The sequence below is a fragment of the Cuculus canorus genome, chromosome 29, assembly GCF_017976375.1.
Source record: "Cuculus canorus isolate bCucCan1 chromosome 29, bCucCan1.pri, whole genome shotgun sequence".
Classification (NCBI taxonomy): domain Eukaryota; kingdom Metazoa; phylum Chordata; class Aves; order Cuculiformes; family Cuculidae; genus Cuculus; species Cuculus canorus.
Window position 1 is genome coordinate 3364448 of NC_071429.1, and position 17488 is coordinate 3381935.

At 58.9% G+C, this 17488-nt stretch overlaps 1 protein-coding gene across 5 annotated transcripts in view; it reads left to right on the forward strand.

Moving 5' to 3' along the window:
• The window catches only part of LRP1 (LDL receptor related protein 1), an 88738-nt gene that overhangs the window by 55721 nt on the left and 15529 nt on the right, over positions 1-17488 (forward strand). For 3 of the 5 annotated variants that reach the window (XM_054051258.1, XM_054051257.1, XM_054051260.1), the window contains 32 exons: positions 120-324; positions 482-646; positions 1038-1282; positions 1606-1737; positions 1848-2075; positions 2250-2424; positions 3010-3104; positions 3355-3504; positions 3735-3875; positions 4168-4296; positions 5896-6027; positions 6279-6413; positions 6500-6629; positions 6909-7035; positions 7286-7437; positions 7597-7721; positions 7971-8342; positions 9283-9472; positions 9868-10072; positions 10299-10491; positions 10942-11067; positions 11168-11296; positions 11749-11868; positions 12677-12790; positions 12942-13091; positions 13389-13523; positions 13997-14113; positions 14324-14452; positions 15942-16064; positions 16495-16635; positions 16719-16906; positions 17166-17349. In XM_054051258.1, coding sequence (XP_053907233.1) covers positions 120-324; positions 482-646; positions 1038-1282; positions 1606-1737; positions 1848-2075; positions 2250-2424; positions 3010-3104; positions 3355-3504; positions 3735-3875; positions 4168-4296; positions 5896-6027; positions 6279-6413; positions 6500-6629; positions 6909-7035; positions 7286-7437; positions 7597-7721; positions 7971-8342; positions 9283-9472; positions 9868-10072; positions 10299-10491; positions 10942-11067; positions 11168-11296; positions 11749-11868; positions 12677-12790; positions 12942-13091; positions 13389-13523; positions 13997-14113; positions 14324-14452; positions 15942-16064; positions 16495-16635; positions 16719-16906; positions 17166-17349 — 5082 coding nt within the window. The remainder of the gene's footprint in view (positions 1-119; positions 325-481; positions 647-1037; positions 1283-1605; positions 1738-1847; positions 2076-2249; positions 2425-3009; positions 3105-3354; positions 3505-3734; positions 3876-4167; positions 4297-5895; positions 6028-6278; positions 6414-6499; positions 6630-6908; positions 7036-7285; positions 7438-7596; positions 7722-7970; positions 8343-9282; positions 9473-9867; positions 10073-10298; positions 10492-10941; positions 11068-11167; positions 11297-11748; positions 11869-12676; positions 12791-12941; positions 13092-13388; positions 13524-13996; positions 14114-14323; positions 14453-15941; positions 16065-16494; positions 16636-16718; positions 16907-17165; positions 17350-17488) is intronic. The other 2 variants (XM_054051259.1, XM_054051261.1) reach the window with 1 other exon arrangement.

Genomic DNA, 17488 nt, shown 5'->3' on the forward strand with positions numbered 1-17488 from the left:
CACACCATCAACTCCGATCAAGCTGGGTGGGCTTGAGCGTTGAAGAGCAGGGCATGGCGGAGGCCAGTGGAATGGGGAGGGGGCACCAGCCTGAGCCCTCCTTGCACTGTGCTCTGCAGCTCTGACCAGCTTCGAGGTGGTGATCCAGTATGGGTTGGCCACTCCTGAGGGGCTGGCTGTGGACTGGATCGCTGGCAACATCTACTGGGTGGAGAGCAACCTGGACCAGATCGAAGTGGCCAAGCTGGATGGCACCATGCGAACCACACTGCTCGCTGGCGATATCGAGCATCCCCGTGCCATCGCCCTGGACCCCCGCTATGGGTAAGGCAGGAGGGGATGTCGATCACCAGGACACAGTGGCACTGTTGGGATCTTGTTGGGGAACGAGGCTTCTGTCTGGGCTCACACCTCACTGCCAGTTTGGAAGGCAGAGCTTGGTGTCCCTGTACTGACCATCCCCGCTCACTGTCCCTTGCAGGATCCTCTTCTGGACAGACTGGGATGCCAGCCTGCCCCGCATCGAGGCCGCTTCCATGAGCGGCGAGGGCCGGCGCACCATCCACAAGGAGACAGGCTCGGGGGGCTGGCCCAATGGGCTCACTGTTGACTACCTGGAGAAGCGCATCCTCTGGATCGATGCTAGGTAGGACCAGGACGCCCATCTCTGCCCTGTGCCTCCCTCTCCCTGTTGGACCCATGCTTCCTCCCCATCCGTCCCTGCTCTGACTCCTTCCCACTTGCTCCTGTGTTGTTCTGGCATTTGGCTGCCGGGCCGGTAGCAGAAGCCTTTGCTCTGTGGGATCTGTTTGTGTCAGCAACACGTTCCAGCCTTTGTTCTGGGTTTTCTCCTCTGCGGGGGCTGAGTTCCCTGGTGTAAATCAGCCACCATCCTCCTCTGCAGCATTGAGCAGAGCGGAGGCAGACGCTGCTCACAGACTGTGGGTCGTTGCGTTGGGTTGATGGCTTGGCCACATACTTGGTGCCCCTGGTCCAGCTGCCTGCCTGCTCTCACCCCTCGTCTCTGTCGGGCTCAGGTCTGACGCCATCTACTCAGCGTTGTATGACGGGACAGGGCACATTGAGGTGCTGCGGGGACACGAATACCTGTCGCACCCCTTTGCCGTCACCCTCTACGGAGGTGAGGTCTACTGGACCGACTGGCGCACCAACACGCTGGCCAAGGCCAACAAGTGGACGGGGCACAAAGTGACGGTGGTGCAGAGGACCAACACGCAGCCGTTTGACCTGCAGGTGTATCATCCTTCCCGGCAGCCCCTGGGTGAGGCCTGGGGAAGCAGAGGCAGTGTGATGGGGTTGGAGGAGTGAGGTGGGGAGATGGCGCCAGCGCTCGGTGTGAGCCTGCACCCACTTGGGGCATTGCGCAGGAGCAGCTCCCACTCCTGTGCTTTCCTCTTCTCACCCTTCGCTGAGCTAGAGGCCTCTGCTATGGCCCTGGCCACTGAGCAGAGAACTGTGCTGGGGTGATGAGGCTGATGGTTCAGAGCTCCTCGATGGGGTAGGGAGGGATTGCAGCTCTCCAGGACCTCTCTGGTGGGCGTTTCTTGAAACAGGGATGTTGCTGACTCTTTCTCCCCTTGGCAGCTCCTAATCCATGTGAAGCCAATGGGGGCAAAGGACCATGTTCCCACCTCTGCCTCATCAACTACAACCGCACGCTGTCCTGTGCCTGCCCTCACCTCATGAAGTTGGACAAAGACAACACGACCTGCTATGGTAGGGTCTGCCTGGGCCGCCGCGGTGCAGGGACATGAGTGGGTGCTGTGGAACTGGCGCTGCAGACCAGGCTGAGGCCCCACGACCACCCCTCTCGCCCTTCTCCCCAGAGTTTAAGAAGTTTCTGCTGTACGCACGGCAGATGGAGATCCGCGGGGTGGACATCGACAACCCCTACTACAACTACATCATCTCCTTCACGGTGCCCGACATCGATAATGTCACAGTGGTGGACTATGATGCCCTGGAGCAGCGCATTTACTGGTCTGATGTCCGCACCCAGACCATCAAGAGAGCCTTCATCAACGGCACCGGTGTGGAGACCGTCGTCTCTGCAGGTGGGTTTGTAGAGGCATTGACCTGCACGGCTTCTCCTTTTAGGTCCCATGTCAGGGCAGAGCTGCCAGCACTCCAAAGGCTTCGGCTCCATGAGATCAGCCCGTTCTTCATCTTGACGTCATCCCAGCCCCGTTCTCACAACTAATGAGTCTCCCTTCTCTGTTGCCTTTCAGACCTGCCCAACGCTCATGGCCTCTCTGTGGATTGGGTTTCCAGAAACCTCTTCTGGACCAGCTATGACGCCAACAAGAAGCAGATCAATGTGGCCAGGCTGGATGGTTCCTTCAAGAACGCAGTCATCCAGGGGCTGGACAAACCTCACTGCCTGGTGGTTCACCCTCTCCGGGGGTAAGGTTCTAACAGGACACAGTGCCAGCAGGCTCAGGGTCCAACCGGGAGCGTCAAAGGAGTAGGTGTAGACACACAAACACACGTGTGTGGGCGCATGACGGTGCACGTGCACAGTGGAGGAGAGAACAGGTTGCTCTCCCTGTGTGTCAGCGTGTGTAGGAGGTGTGTGAGAGGAGACGGGGCCAGGCTTGGGAGGTGTGTGCCCGTTGGTGCCTGTGAAGGAGGAGCTGCTTTTTCTTACACCCAAGTGTCACAGGGAGGAGAAGAGACTGCACATAAATGTGCATCCATGAGCATGTGCCGGCTGGGGTGTGCACAGGGCTTTGCTGGGCAGGGCTGTGCGAGTGCTTGCGGACACCAGTCCTCTCCTAGGTTCTGGCACCTGAGTTGTTGAGCTGCATGTGCTGTGCAGGAGAGGGGAGTGGGGCTGGTACGAGGGTGGCCTCAGCCGGTAGAGGAGCCTAGAGAGCAGGCTGGGATAGTGGGGGCTGCTGGAGCCTGGGTGGGTGGCAGAGCTGCACGTGGGCCATCTGTGTTGGGCTGGTGGAGCCGCTGGGCTCAGTGTCCCCCTCACCGGCGCAGGAAGCTGTACTGGACAGACGGGGACAACATCAGTGTGGCCAACATGGACGGCAGCAACCGCACTCTTCTCTTCACCAACCAGAAAGGGCCCGTTGGTACGGACACCCCCCATTTCCCTCAGTACCACTCCACCGTGCTGTGCCCTTGCTGGCCCTAAAAGCCCCACGCCCTGACTCTGGCAGCCCTGGTTCCCCAGGGGGCTGGTGGATGCTTTGTGCTGGGTCACCCTGACCTCACGTGCCTGTTTCTCCATCACCCCGTCCACTCTGCTGGTCACATCCCACCTCCCAGATGGTGATGGTCCCTGCGTTGCCGCCTGGGTGCTGACAGTCCTTTGCTTTCCAGGCCTGGCCATTGACTACCCGGAGAGCAAACTGTACTGGATTAGCTCTGGCAATGGCACCATCAACAGATGTGACCTGGATGGCAGCAACCTGGAAGTGATCGAGTCCGTGAAGGGTCAGCTGAGCAAGGCAACCGCCCTGGCCATCATGGGTGAGAGCTGGCAGGGTGATGGGGGCCATTCATGAAGCCCTTTCCCCCAGTCCTGCCCAAATGCATTGCCAATTCTAGCAGCTGTGGAGGGGATGATCTCCACAAAAGCCTGGGCTCAGACCCTTTTTTCCAGGCCATCATGTGTAAATCTGTGTGGAGCCATGGCTCTATGCTGCTGGGGCGGAAGGAGATGGGGAAAGCTGCTGCATGTTCCTGCCTTCTCCTCCCAGGCGACAAGCTGTGGTGGGCTGACCAGGCCTCCGAGAGGATGGGCACCTGCAACAAGAAGGATGGGACGGAGGTAAAGGTGCTGCGCAACAGCACCACACTGGTGATGCACATGAAGGTGTACGACGAGAGCATCCAGCAAGGTAAGCACATGGTCCTGGAGCAGAGACCCTGCAGGGCCGGGCAGCAGCTCCTCCGCTCCACCAGGGTGCCTGCAGGGCTGGAGCCTGGCATATGGTGGCCCCACACCGGCTGACCCCATCCCTTCTTGCTGGCCCTTGCGCAAGGTCCTTGTCACCTGACACAGAGCACCCACGTCCTGTGCAGCTGCCCTGAGCAGCGCCAGCAGTTCTCCTCTCCCCAGATGCCCGCAGCCCCGGTGGCTCTGCCCTGAGCCCCCGGCTGCCCCCTCACCTCCGCTTCTCTCCGTGACAGCTGGAACCAACCCCTGCAGCCTCAACAACGGTGACTGCTCGCAGCTTTGCCTCCCCACATCCGAGACCTCCCGGTCCTGCATGTGCACTGCAGGCTACAGCCTGAAGAGCGGGCAGCAGTCCTGCGAAGGTGAGTGTGCCTGTCCTCATCCCTTCAACCGAACTTGCCCCTCGGAGCAGAGCGATCCCCCAGCTGTGCCTGCTGCAGCTCTGCTGGGGCCACATGGTGCTGCGTGGCCGAGCATGCCATGTGTGCCACTGTGGTGTAACCGGTAACCGCTCACTCCGGTGGTGGCTCGGGTTGTGGGCAGGCTCCTTCCAACTGTCCCGTGCATCCCTGCACCCAGCAGCGCTGCAGAGGGATGCTGGTGGCCAGAGGGACACTGGGGGTCTTGGAGGGGCTGGGGGGGCCCACGTGGGCTGTGGAGGGAGAGGCTGGCAACCGGGAGTGTGCGTAGCACAGAGGTGTTGCCTGGGCACCGAGGGCTCTGGGTTTAGTGAGAGGAGAAGTGAAAGCTTTGCTGTTGGCTGCACGTTTGGGTCATGGACTCGCTGCAGTCGCTGGGAACGGGGCTGATCCGCTGGCACAGCATTCACTCTGCAGATCCCCAGTGTCTGCCTCATTTGACACCATCTCCCTTGGGAGGGAAGAGCACTCCCACTCCTCGGTCACTGCCAGGGCCTCTCAAAGGCTGTTTGTGCGCAAAATGTTCTTGGTGTTTTTGGAGAGAGCTGGCAGAGCTGCTGCACCATCTGGGTCAGGGCAGGGACTGAATAACAAGCGCTGCCCTGACCCAGATGCGGCATAGAGCCCTTGCCAGCGCTCAAAGGTGGAGGCGGCTCTGGAAAGAGGCCTCGCTCATGCCTCCCCTGTGCCCCACCATGGGTCAGGACCCCTTGAACAGGCTGCTCCAGGGCTTGCAGCCTCAAGGGTGGTCCAGGCAGGGCCCACTGGAACACAGAACTAAGCAGGGAAGGGCTTTGTGGCTGTTCCCTGAGTTCCTGCCCCGGCCATCAGAAACCTCATCTGACTACATCTGCGCTCGGTTTACCGAGTGGGTTGTTCCCTGCCCTCTTTCCACAAGGTTTTCCATTCCTTCCCCTGCCCCATGCGGCAATGAAAGCCATCCCATCCCCACGACAGAGGAGTTTTCTCCTCCTCATGTTCTTCCTGTTTTTCCCCTCGTGTGGAGATCCAAGTGAAGCAGCCACATCCCTCCCTCTGCGAGAAACTAGGATGCTGCAGAGCTTTCAAAGTGCGCCATGTGCATGCTGCCTGTGGAAACATGTCACCCTGCGACTGCGGCACCGTGGGCAGCATCAGACACTCGGTGTCCAGCAGCGCTGCCTCCCTCACCACCTCCCCGGCTGCCTGCGGAGCTGCTGCTCACGCTGCCAGCCCACATCTCACATACGTCAGCCTTGGAGTCAGGAAGATGTGGGCGTAGGGGCTGCCGGCGCGCAGGGATGCTTCTTCAGGCAGCCGCACAGCCTGCCGGCAGGTCCAACCAACGTGGTTCAACCCTGCCTTTGCCATCGCTCTGCTGCCCTGCGCTGCCTGCCTGGACCAGGGGCTTGTGGCAGAGTCCAGCCCTCCCACCAGCCCTGCCAGGACTATGTTCCTCCACGGAGCTGCTCTTGCTGTTTTCCATGAGTTGTGGTGTATGTTGATGGGACAGCACGTGGTCTGTGGGATGCGTCTGACTTGTCCTCTGCATCTGTGTCGCAGGTGTTGGCTCCTTCCTCCTGTATTCGGTCCACGAGGGGATACGTGGCATTCCTCTAGACCCCAACGACAAGTCGGATGCTCTGGTGCCCGTGTCAGGGACCTCCCTGGCTGTGGGGATTGACTTCCACGCAGGTAACGCGGGGACTGGGAGTGGGACAACAGTGCTGGAGGGTTTGGGGAGGAGAAGTGTGAGAGGGACCTTCACCAGCTCCTCCTTTGGCAATGCTCTGCCCTGGAGCATCTGCCCTCAGCAACTCTGGGTGGGAAAGGGTTTCAGGGGCCCTGTGCTGGAGCTGTGGGGTGCAGCTCAGCCTGGGTCTGTGCCACCCTTGGGGTGACTCAGAAGTGGTCTCTGACACCCGCTTTCCTGTCTGGCCCTTCAGAGAATGACACCATTTATTGGGTGGACATGGGTCTGAGCACCATCAGCCGGGCCAAGCGGGACCAGACATGGCGAGAGGATGTGGTCACTAATGGCATTGGCCGCGTGGAGGGCATCGCTGTGGACTGGATCGCCGGTGAGATGGGGCTTGGGAGCAGGGAGGAGCAGATGGGCGGTCGAGGAGCAGGGTTCGTGCGGGTGTTGACCCTCCCCTCTTTGCAGGAAACATCTACTGGACGGACCAGGGCTTTGACGTCATCGAGGTGGCCAGGCTGAACGGGTCCTTCCGCTATGTGGTCATCTCACAGGGGCTGGACAAGCCGCGGGCCATCACGGTCCATCCAGAGAAGGGGTGAGATGCCACACATCCATCAGCTGGGGTGGGTACGAGCCGGAGACCCCGCTGCCTTCAGAGAGTCACAGGGAAAGTTGTTTGGATCTGGGGAAGGATGGAGAAGGGCACCTCAGGTGCCTGGCATGCGGCTGCAGTGCAGTGCTCCGTTCCCCAGCTGCAGCGTGGTCTGCAGGCATCGGGGACTGAGGCCACGATGAGCAGGGATGAGGTGGCCAAAAGGCCCAAGGGTGCTGCTTCCGGCCGGCCCCGTGGTCACATCCCTGCTGTCCCCTGCAGGTATCTGTTCTGGACAGAGTGGGGGCAGTACCCCCGCATCGAACGGTCGCGCTTGGACGGGACTGAGCGGATGGTGCTGGTGAACGTCAGCATCAGTTGGCCCAACGGGATATCTGTGGACTACGAGGTACAGCCGCCGGCTGGCAGCACGGTGCTGTCCTAGGGCCTGGCGGGAGCGTGCTGGTCCCTGGCATCCCTGCAGCCATGCCCTGCTGTGAGGCCTCTGAGGACATGACTGCCGTCTCCACTGCAGGGAGGGTTGTCCAGGGTGGTCTTCTGAACCTTGGGACCTTCTGCCAGATGTAGTGGGAGGTGTGGAAAGTGCTTTAGTGCCACCCCGGTGCACTGCTGACTGGGATGCTTTCCCATCATTTCAGGATGGGAAGCTTTACTGGTGCGATGCCCGGACAGACAAGATTGAACGAATAGACCTGGAGACGGGTGAAAACCGAGAAGTTGTCCTGTCCAGCAACAACATGGACATGTTCTCGGTGTCGGTCTTTGAGGAATACATTTACTGGAGTGACAGGTACAGTGTCCGAGAGGTCAGGGGGTGCTGGGGGTGCCCTGAGCAGTGGCTGTGCGGGAGCTGGCGTGTGCTATGGTGAAAGTGGTGGAGCTGGGTCCTATGCAGGGCGCTGCTGAGGGGGCTCCGCATCGGTTGCTCGATGACTCTGTGTTTTCTTAGGACTCATGCGAATGGCTCCATCAAAAGAGGCAACAAGGACAACGCCACCGAGTCGGTGTCCCTGCGGACAGGGATCGGTGTGCAGCTCAAGGATATCAAAGTCTTCAACCGGGCCAGGCAGAAAGGTGCGTCCAGGAGCAGATGTCAGTGCTGCCGAGCACCAGCAGCCACCTTGGCTGGGCTCCCGTGGCAGGCAGATGCAGGGAGGGGGGTGGAAACAAATGGGCTGCTGTGTTCTCATCAAAGAACCCTGTCGTGCTGTGCTTCTTCACCCGCTTCCTCTGGGAGCAGGGAGAGGTGAAAAGCAGCTGACTGGGAGCATCCTCCTACACAGAGCTTGCCCAGTTCCTCGCACAATCCCCTTTCCTCCCCAGGCACCAACATCTGTGCCCAGAACAACGGGGGCTGCCAGCAGCTGTGCCTGTTCCGGGGCAGCGGGCAGCGGACGTGCGCCTGTGCCCATGGCATGCTGTTTGAGGACGGCGTGAGCTGCCGGGACTACGATGGCTACCTGCTGTATTCAGAACGTACCATCCTCAAGAGCATTCACCTGTCAGACGAGAACAACCTCAACGCGCCCATCAAGCCCTTTGAGGATGCGGAACATATGAAGAATGTCATCGCCCTGGCTTTCGACTACCGCTATGGCTCCAAGGGCAGCAACCGCATATTCTACAGCGACATCCACTTTGGCAACATCCAGCAGATCAATGATGATGGCACGGGGCGCCAGACCATTGTGGAAAGTGAGTGTCACAGGGCTCCCTTCACATGCATCTGCCTGCAGCCTCTCCTCTCCCTCTCCCCCACCAGCTCTTCCTCACTCCTTCCTTGCCCGAGGGCTTTTGTTCCTTTTCTCAGTTCACTTCTTTGGGTGTCTTCAAGAGGTGTTCTGAGTGGCAGCTGCTAAGGGTTCAGCCCTGAGCTTTCTGACGGAGCCTCTGGAAGAGGCAGCATCCTGCCATAGAGGATGCCAGTGTTAGGAGCGGTACACAGAGCTCGTTCTGGCAGGGAGAGCGTATCACGAGGCTCTGGCGTGCACAGGGGTTTGCATTGCTCTAGAAACATGGCATTTCAGCAAACTTGGGATTTGCTCTGTGTTTGCAGTTGATTTCCAAGACAGACCTGTCGAGCTTGCGCAAACCGGGCTATGCCTGGCCCTGTCCTCACCTCCAGCCCCAAGTTTGCACTTGATTGCTTTTATGGACTCCTCCAGCAGTTTGAAATACCTCACCTGTTGCTCTATGTCACCAGAGAGCAACTCCAGCAAGGATTAGAGATGTGCTCGCTAATGAATGCATTTACATTTGGCACTTGGGATAGCTGTTATCACCGAGATTAGGAGAGCAGAGCCCATCTCTCGTAGCTGGTTCATTAAACCTTTTGCTGACTGTAAATGAGGGAGGAAGGAAGGTTGTACAGTTCAAATTCCTGGCCTGGAAGCAGGCGGGAAGATCTCCCTGGTCAGCCACCGGTCCCTTCAGGTGCTGCCGCATTGGCGTGGTGCTCGTGAGCAGCCAAAGCCTCTGAGGGGCTTTATTTTGGATGTAATTAAACATGATAACTGCAGCTGTCAAAGAAGCCGTGCCGAAGTGTCACAGTCAGCAGTGGCTGTGCGGAGGGGGGTGGGCAGCGTCGTGGGAGCACAGGCTGGATGCGACCATTGCTTGTCCTCCTGTCCCACAGACGTGGGCTCGGTGGAAGGGCTGGCATACCACCGCGGTTGGGACACGTTGTACTGGACGAGCTACACCACCTCCACCATCACCCGCCACACCGTGGACCAGAGCCGCCTGGGGGCTTTCGAGAGGGAGACGGTGATCACCATGTCGGGAGATGACCACCCTCGGGCCTTTGTGCTGGACGAGTGCCAGAAGTGAGTGGCCATCGATGGTCCAACCAGCCTGACTGGGGGTCCATGTGTCCAGGTGGACATCCCAGAGCTGCGGAGGAAGCAGAGAGAGTATCAAACCCCAGGGAGGAGAGGCCCTCTGCACCCTGCTCTCTACACATCTTTCAGCACCCCGAAGCACAGACAAGAAAACCCATCCCATCCCCTCCTCTGGCCGGCTGGTACCATGGGTACCACATTCCCCACCTGGCTGTAGTAGCCTCATTCATCCCCCTCCCACCCCTTTTTATGTGGCGGCAGTGTCCCATCCATCCTGAAGGCCCTGAAAGCCTCACAGCAATGAAGGGGTGGGCTTGAGCTAACACATAGGTGGCAGAGAGCTGGGGTGGTGAAGGCTTTGCGTGTCTCTCCCCTTCCAGCCTGATGTTCTGGACCAACTGGAATGAGCAGCATCCCAGCATCATGCGTGCCACCCTCTCTGGTGCCAATGTCCTCATCATCATTGACCAGGACATAAGGACACCCAATGGGTTGGCCATTGACCACAAGGCTGAGAAGATCTACTTCTCTGATGCCACACTCGACAAAATCGAACGGTGTGAATATGACGGCTCCCACCGCCACGTGAGTCCAGAGCTGGTCCCAGCAGCAGAGATGGGTGAGGAGGGCGGCAGGCATTGAAACTGGGGCTGGCGCGTTGTCAGAGGAAAGCAGAGCTGTTCTGGAGCACGGCGCTTGTTGGCCTTCCCCCAAGACAGACCCACGGGAATGGGTTGCGTTTGGAGCGGTGCTGGGAGCTGTGTCCCACAGCCGAGTTCCCTCATGCTCACACTTTGCTGGTGTCTTCCAGGTAATCCTGAAATCGGAGCCCGTGCACCCCTTTGGCCTGGCTGTCTACGGCGATTACATCTTCTGGACGGACTGGGTGCGCAGGGCTGTGCAACGAGCCAACAAGTATGTGGGCACTGACATGAAGCTGCTGCGTGTTGACATCCCCCAGCAGCCCATGGGCATCATTGCTGTGGCCAACGACACCGACAGCTGTAAGGACCCCCCGGGTGCCTCCCAACGCGCACAGCCTGGCCCTTGCTGGCCCCTGCTCCTCTGCCTCTGCCCCCTCTCTCAGGCACCTCAGTCCCCTGCCAGACAGGGCTCCTCCACCCTATCTGCAGGTCAGAGTAAGGGCAACCCATCCCACCATCCTTCCTGGCCTCTTATTGCCCCTTCAAGACGCTCATGCCAAGGCCTGTCCATCCTCAAACCCTGTGCCAGTTGAAGAGAGAGAGAGTTTGCCCCAGTTGTGCTCTTCCCGGGTCATTCTTCTTGCAAGATCTGGGGTTCCTGGATGCCCTCAGCCCCACTCATCCCCCTTATAGCATCATTTGAAGAGCCTGGGGAGGAATACCTACTTTTCCTCCTCTTGCCAGCAGGGAGAACAAGGGGAAGGGACTGCTAGGACTGTTCCTGGAGTGACTGCTCTCCATCTCTCCTAGGTGAGCTGTCCCCATGCAGGGTGAACAACGGCGGCTGTCAGGATCTCTGCCTGCTCACGCCCAAAGGACACGTCAACTGCTCCTGCCGTGGCGAGCGCATCCTGCAGGAGGATTTCACCTGCAAAGGTGGAAGGGAGATGGAAGTGGGAGATGATGGGGATGGGAAGGGGAGGAGGAGAAGCCAGTTTCAGCCTGGCGGAGCTGACGTTCCCCACGCTCTCCCCAGCCCCGAATTCCACCTGCAACATGCACGATGAGTTCGAGTGTGGGAACGGTGACTGCATTGACTTCAGCCGGACCTGTGACGGCGTGGTCCACTGCAAGGACAAGTCAGATGAGAAGCAGTCCTACTGCAGTAAGGTTCCTCCTCTTGCTGCTTTGCACACGTGCACCTCTCAGCATGCGCATGTGCCCTGCTTGAGCTGTCGCCTCTGCTCGGCAAAGGGAGCCAGGACTCTTGGGTGTCTGCTCATGTCCCTCAAGTGCTTGCAGTCCCTCTTGTCCTCCCAGGGATGGGTCCATCTGGGCCAGGCTTTGTGGGCTCCAGATCTTTTCCAGTTTTGAAGCAGGCTGGAGAGTGAGACATGCTGAGCTGAGACGGTGGGGGCTGCAGTGGCCTGCCTCTAACACCAGCCCTTGCTCCTCAGCTGGGAGAGGTCTCTGCTAGGCCAAGCTTAACACTGTGAAGTTGCCAGCACAGCACGAGGGAGCCTCTTTGCTAATCCTCCCTGTGTAGTTTCTTCCCCTGTGAAGGGTCCCTGAGGAGCTGACACCCCTTCGTGCTCACCACCTCATCCTCCCTCGCAGGCAGCCGCAAGTGCAAGAAGGGTTACCTGCACTGCATGAACGGGCGCTGCATCGCCAGCCGCTACTGGTGCAATGGCGTGGATGACTGCGGGGACAACTCGGACGAAGTGCCGTGTAACAGTAAGCAGGCTGGCTGGCTCCTAGCCAACCCTTGACAGGGCTTAGTCAGCTGTCTGGGACAAGGACAGAGGCTTTGGGAAAGAGTTACCTTCAGCTTGACAGGATCAGAGCAGAGCCAGGGCTTAAAGGAGTCAAGGTCTAAATCCTACTTGTACTGCGTGTGCCGCAGACCACTTTGTAGAGCTCACTCTCTGACAGCTGGGAGGAAGATCTGAGCATGGCCATGCAGCACTCAGAGCCTCCTGAGATCAGTGGTTTGACACTGAATGGGGCCTTGAGCAGCTTGATTTAGTGGGATGTCCCTGTTTATGGCAGTGAGATTGGAACTAGATGATCTTTAAGGTCCCTTCTAACTCAGACTAGTCTATGATTCTATGACACTCAGGAGGAACACGAGGTGATGACGATGTGCAGTGTCGCTGCTCCTCATGGCTCCTGTGCTCCTGAGCAAAGGGCACCCAAGCAGCACCAAGAGCAGCATCCCTTCAGAGCTGCAGGGCTGCAGCAGCCTGTCTGCTTGGTTCAGAACTGACAGAGAAGGTCAGGAGCCCCCCATAGCTCATCTAGGCCTGCTAGCGACAGACCAGCTCGGGAGATGAGCTCAGGCTGCCAGACAGAGTGCGTGAGCTGGAGGAGTCCCGAGTCTCAGCCAGGAGGGGACCAGAGCTGGGAGTGTAGGATCGGGCATTCCGTAGCTGTGCCGGGCAGTGGGGGTGTGTGGGCATGGACATCCCCAATGCGAGCCGGGGCTTTGGAGTGGCCATACCTACTGGGTCCCTCAGCCACTGTGGGGGCTTCCCCCTTGCAGAAACCAGCTGTGCCGCTACTGAGTTTCGCTGCCGAGATGGGAGCTGCATTGGCAATTCAAGCCGCTGCAACCAGTTCATCGATTGTGAGGATGCTTCGGATGAAATGAACTGCAGTGAGTGCCTCAGCTGCTGCTCCCTGTTCCCCACTGCCTCTCCAGCTCTGCCCTCCTGGAGCTTGTGCTGCGTGGTGGGAGCTGGACCGAAGGGCTTTGCTGCTGGTGAGCATCACCCGTCACCTGCGGCTCCTGCTGTGGTTCTTTGCAGCCGCCACAGACTGCAGCAGCTATTTCAAGCTGGGAGTGAAGGGTACCACGTTCCAAAAGTGCGAACACACCTCTCTGTGCTATGCTCCGAGCTGGGTGTGCGACGGGGCGAACGATTGCGGAGACTACTCAGATGAGCGCAACTGCCCAGGTGAGAACAGGGAGAGGAAAGCGAGCTCAGGCCTGGGAGAGTAGGGCCATCGTGCTGACCCTCTGGCTGGATGCTCCCCTTTGGGGTCTGTCTGAGCAGTAGATGCTTTGTTTGCACACTGAGACATTGTCCTTTACCTGCACAGCTCCTGCATGGATGGTGCTGCAGGGCGCTGGTCGATGCGGGATCACAGAGGGCTTTTGGGGGGGATTCTTTTGGAGTCAGGCAGTTCTGGGTTGGGAGGAGGCAGGACACGTCAACGCCACCACCCTTACTGACATTTCCCTCTGAAACCAGGTGGGAGGAAGCCCAAGTGTCCGGCCAATTACTTTGCCTGCCCAAGCGGGAGGTGCATCCCCATGACTTGGACCTGCGACAAAGAGGATGACTGCGAGAATGGAGAAGATGAGACGCACTGCAGTGAGCGGCAGGGTGGGGAGAGCAAGGGACTCTGGGGCAATAGCACGGGGTGCTGGCATGCTGGAGGGGAGGCAAGACCCTCTCCTTTCTAGATTCTTCCTCTTCCATGGTCTTACTCCACAAGCTTAGGCTTTTAACTGTGGTCCATTGCGTTCATTTGCCCAGCACATACGTGAATGTCCATGGTCATTGTGGAAGTGGCTGTTACAGCTCCCTTTAGTTATGTTTTTAGTTCCAGCCTGTACTTAACAAAGTACAAACAGTGCTCAGGAACTCGGGAACGTGCCCAACTCCAGAGCAGGGAATCCCACACCCCTCCAGCTGCAGCACCCCTCAGCGTGGTGTGTGGGCACTGCAGGGTCTGAGAGAGCAGGAGCCCCACACCACCCCAGACTCCAGCCCTGGAGCCCGGCTGACCCAGTCTGGCTGTGCTGTCCCCTTCCTCTAGCATCGCCCTGGCTCTAACCCCTCGTCTCTTCCCCCAGACAAGTTCTGCTACCCCATGCAGTTTGAGTGCAACAACCACCGCTGCATCTCCAAGCTCTGGGTGTGTGACGGGGCAGATGACTGCGGGGACGGTTCCGATGAGGACAGCCGCTGCCGTGAGTCCACTTCAGCCCTTGCTCTGACCTCTCCCACTCCCTGCCTGTGCTGCTGCTCCATCTCCGTATATTCCTGCTCATCCCTTCTCTCACCTTTGCTTTCCTGTGTTGGGGTCCTCACTGCTCTCCTGGGTTTTGCATCTTGAAGCTCCTGAGTTGTGGGGCTCACAGGTGGTGGGAATAACTCCTTCCTGCTTCTCCCTTCCCCAGAGTTGACCACCTGCAGCACAGGATCCTTCCAGTGCCCAGGCACCTATGTGTGCGTGCCGAAGCGCTGGCTCTGTGATGGAGACAAGGACTGTGCAGACGGGATTGACGAGAGCCTCGTTGCCGGCTGCGGTGAGTCCCCAGAGGGTTGGGTGTGCGGTAGGGCCTGGGGCTGGAGAGGAGAGGAGCGTAGCGTAGTTCAGGCGGAGCTGCCCGGGAGCTGGTAATGTTCCCTGAGGTGTCTGCGGGGAGCAGATGGGATGCCTCGTCCTGGCCGCTTCCCTTGCACAGCTTGGCACAGCAGAGCTGGACACAGGGATCTTTGAGTGCCTTTCCCTGACTGTGAGGAGAGAAGGAGACCTATGAACCCTTCCTGGGTTGAAAAATGGTTGGATGGCCCAGAGAGTGGTGGTAAATGGAGTTAACTCCAGCTGGAGGCCACTCACAAGTGGGGTTCCTCAGGGCTCGGTACTGGTCCAGCCCTGTTCAATGTCTTTATCAATGACCTGGATGAAGGCATTGAGTGCACCCTCAGCAAGTTTGCGGGTGACACTAAGCTGGGAGGAAGCGTGGATCTGCTGGAGGGTAGGGAGGCTCTGCAAAGGGATCTGAACAGGCTGGACCGCTGGGATGAGACCAGTGGCATAAGGTTCAACAAGGCCAAATGCCAGGTCCTGCACTTGGGGCACAACGACCCTGTGCAGTGCTACAGACTGGGGGAAGAGTGGCTGGAGAGCTGCACGGAAGAGAAGGACCTGGGGGTGATGGTTGACAGCGACTGACCATGAGCCAGCAGTGGCCCAGGTGGCCAAGAAGGCCAACGGCATCTTGGCTTGGATCAGAAATGGTGTGACCAGCAGGGCCAGGGAGGGGATTCTCCCTCTGTACTCGGCACTGATGAGACCGCACCTTGAGTACTGTGTTCAGTCCTGGACCCCTCACCACAAGAAGGATCTTGAGGCTCTGGAGTGTGTCCAGAGAAGAGCAACGAAGCTGCAGAAGGGGCTGGAGAACAAGTCTTATGAGGAGCGGCTGAGGGCCCTGGGGGTGTTTAGCCTGGAGAAGAGGAGGCTGAGGGGAGACCTTATTGCTCTCTACAACTGTCTGAAAGGAGGTTGTGGAGAGGAGGGCGCTGGGCTCTTCTCCCAAGTGACGGGGACAGGACAAGGGGGAATGGCCTAAAGCTCCACCAGGGGAGGTTCAGAATGGATATCAGAAAAAAATTCTTCACGGAAAGAGTCATGGGGCACTGGAACAGCTGCCCAGGGAGGGGGTTGAGTCACCTTCCCTGGAGGTGTTTAAGGAACGGGTGGATGAGGTGCTCAGGGACATGGTTTAAGGGAGTGTTAGGAACGGTTGGACTCGATGATCCAGTGGGTCCTTTCCAACCTGGTGATTCTATGATTCTATCCTGTGGAGCAGTAGCCAAAGGCACCACATACCTGGGTGCTGTTCGCAGCCACAGGACAAGAGCTCAGGCTGGGGGCAAAGGAGTGGAAATCCCAACCCCAACTGGGCTGTGCCCTCAGCCTTTGTCCCCAGCACCCCACGATGAAGGGCTCAGTGGGCAGGCAGGGGAGCATATAGTCTGGTGGGTGCTGACAGGGATGCCTTGTTGCAGTGTACAACAACACGTGTGACGAGCGGGAGTTCATGTGTGGAAACCGCCAGTGCATTCCCAAGCACTTTGTCTGTGACCACGATGATGACTGCGGCGATGGCTCGGATGAATCCCCGGAGTGTGGTGGGTGTCGCTGGGGCTGGGGAGGACAGCGAGGGCTGTATCTCCGGTAGCACTGGCCTTGGCAGCCACTCTGGGTCTCCTGGGCTTTGACAGGGGACCCTGGAAGGGTCTTCATCATCTGGAAGAGGTTTGACTTGAGAGCAGGGGGAGAGAGAACCAGGGGAGGGAGCAGGAGGGGTTTGGTGCTGGAGAGACACAGGAGAGCCGGCCCCCCAACCCCAATGCGGAGCATCTTTTGGAGAGATCCAAACCCACCCACATTTGCTGCCTCCATGGCCGGTGCAGTGCAGCCCTGTCCCCAGGTGGGCAGCAGGAAGGTTCGGATATCTGTGCCATGAATCCTCGCAGCCCAGCCACTGCGGTGCCCCCATTGCTCCCAGCCAGCTCGGGGGGGTTGGCTGCACCGTCTGAGCCCACCACCTTCCCGCAGAATACCCCACCTGTGGCCCCCACGAGTTCCGCTGTGCCAACGGCCGCTGCCTCAGCAACAGGCAGTGGGAGTGCGACGGTGAGTTCGACTGCCACGACCACTCGGATGAAGCACCCAAGAACCCACGCTGCACCAGCCCAGGTACTGGCAGGGGTCACGGCTGGGGAATGGGGCCACTGGCTGCCTCGTGCTGACCACTGCTGCCTCCTCTCCACCCGCTGCAGAGAACAAGTGCAACGACTCCTTTTTCCTCTGCAAGAATGGGAAGTGCATCCCAGAGGCACTGCTTTGCGACAACAACAACGACTGCATGGACGGCTCGGATGAGCTCAACTGCTTCATCAACGAGTGCCTCAATAAGAAGATGAGCGGCTGTTCCCAGGAGTGTGAGGACCTCAAGATTGGATACAAGGTAGGGGCCCACCGGCTGGGAGGGTCAGCTGGAGGAGTGCTCTCCTGCTCCCTTCCTCCTCTACTCTTAGCATGAGGGCTGCTTCTGTCCTCTGGCAGCTGGGCAAGGGGTGCGTACATGGGCACTTTTGGCTCGTGCTTGCAGCTCTTGCATCTTGCAAGCTGTCTGTGCCTGAGCCTGCTTGTCCTGCGGTGATGCCTGTCGCGTCCCAGCGTGTGGGCCCTGGATTTGTCTAACAGCTCTGGGTTGCCTCCTGCAGTGTAGATGCCGTCCTGGGTTCCGGCTGAAGGACGACGGGAAGACGTGCATTGACATTGATGAGTGCTCCACCACCTACCCCTGCAGCCAGAAGTGCATCAATACTCTGGGGAGCTACAAGTGCCTGTGCATAGAGGGCTACAAGCTCAAACCTGACAACCCCACCAGCTGTAAAGCTGTCACAGGTGAGAGCCAAGTGCAGACTGGGAGGCAAGAATGCTCTTCTGGTAACCACAGAATGCTGCTGGCATTGGAGTTGGTCACGGTGAAGTAGCTGCACCTGACTCATGGAAGCAGTGTAGTGGAGAGGGTGACAGGTCTGCA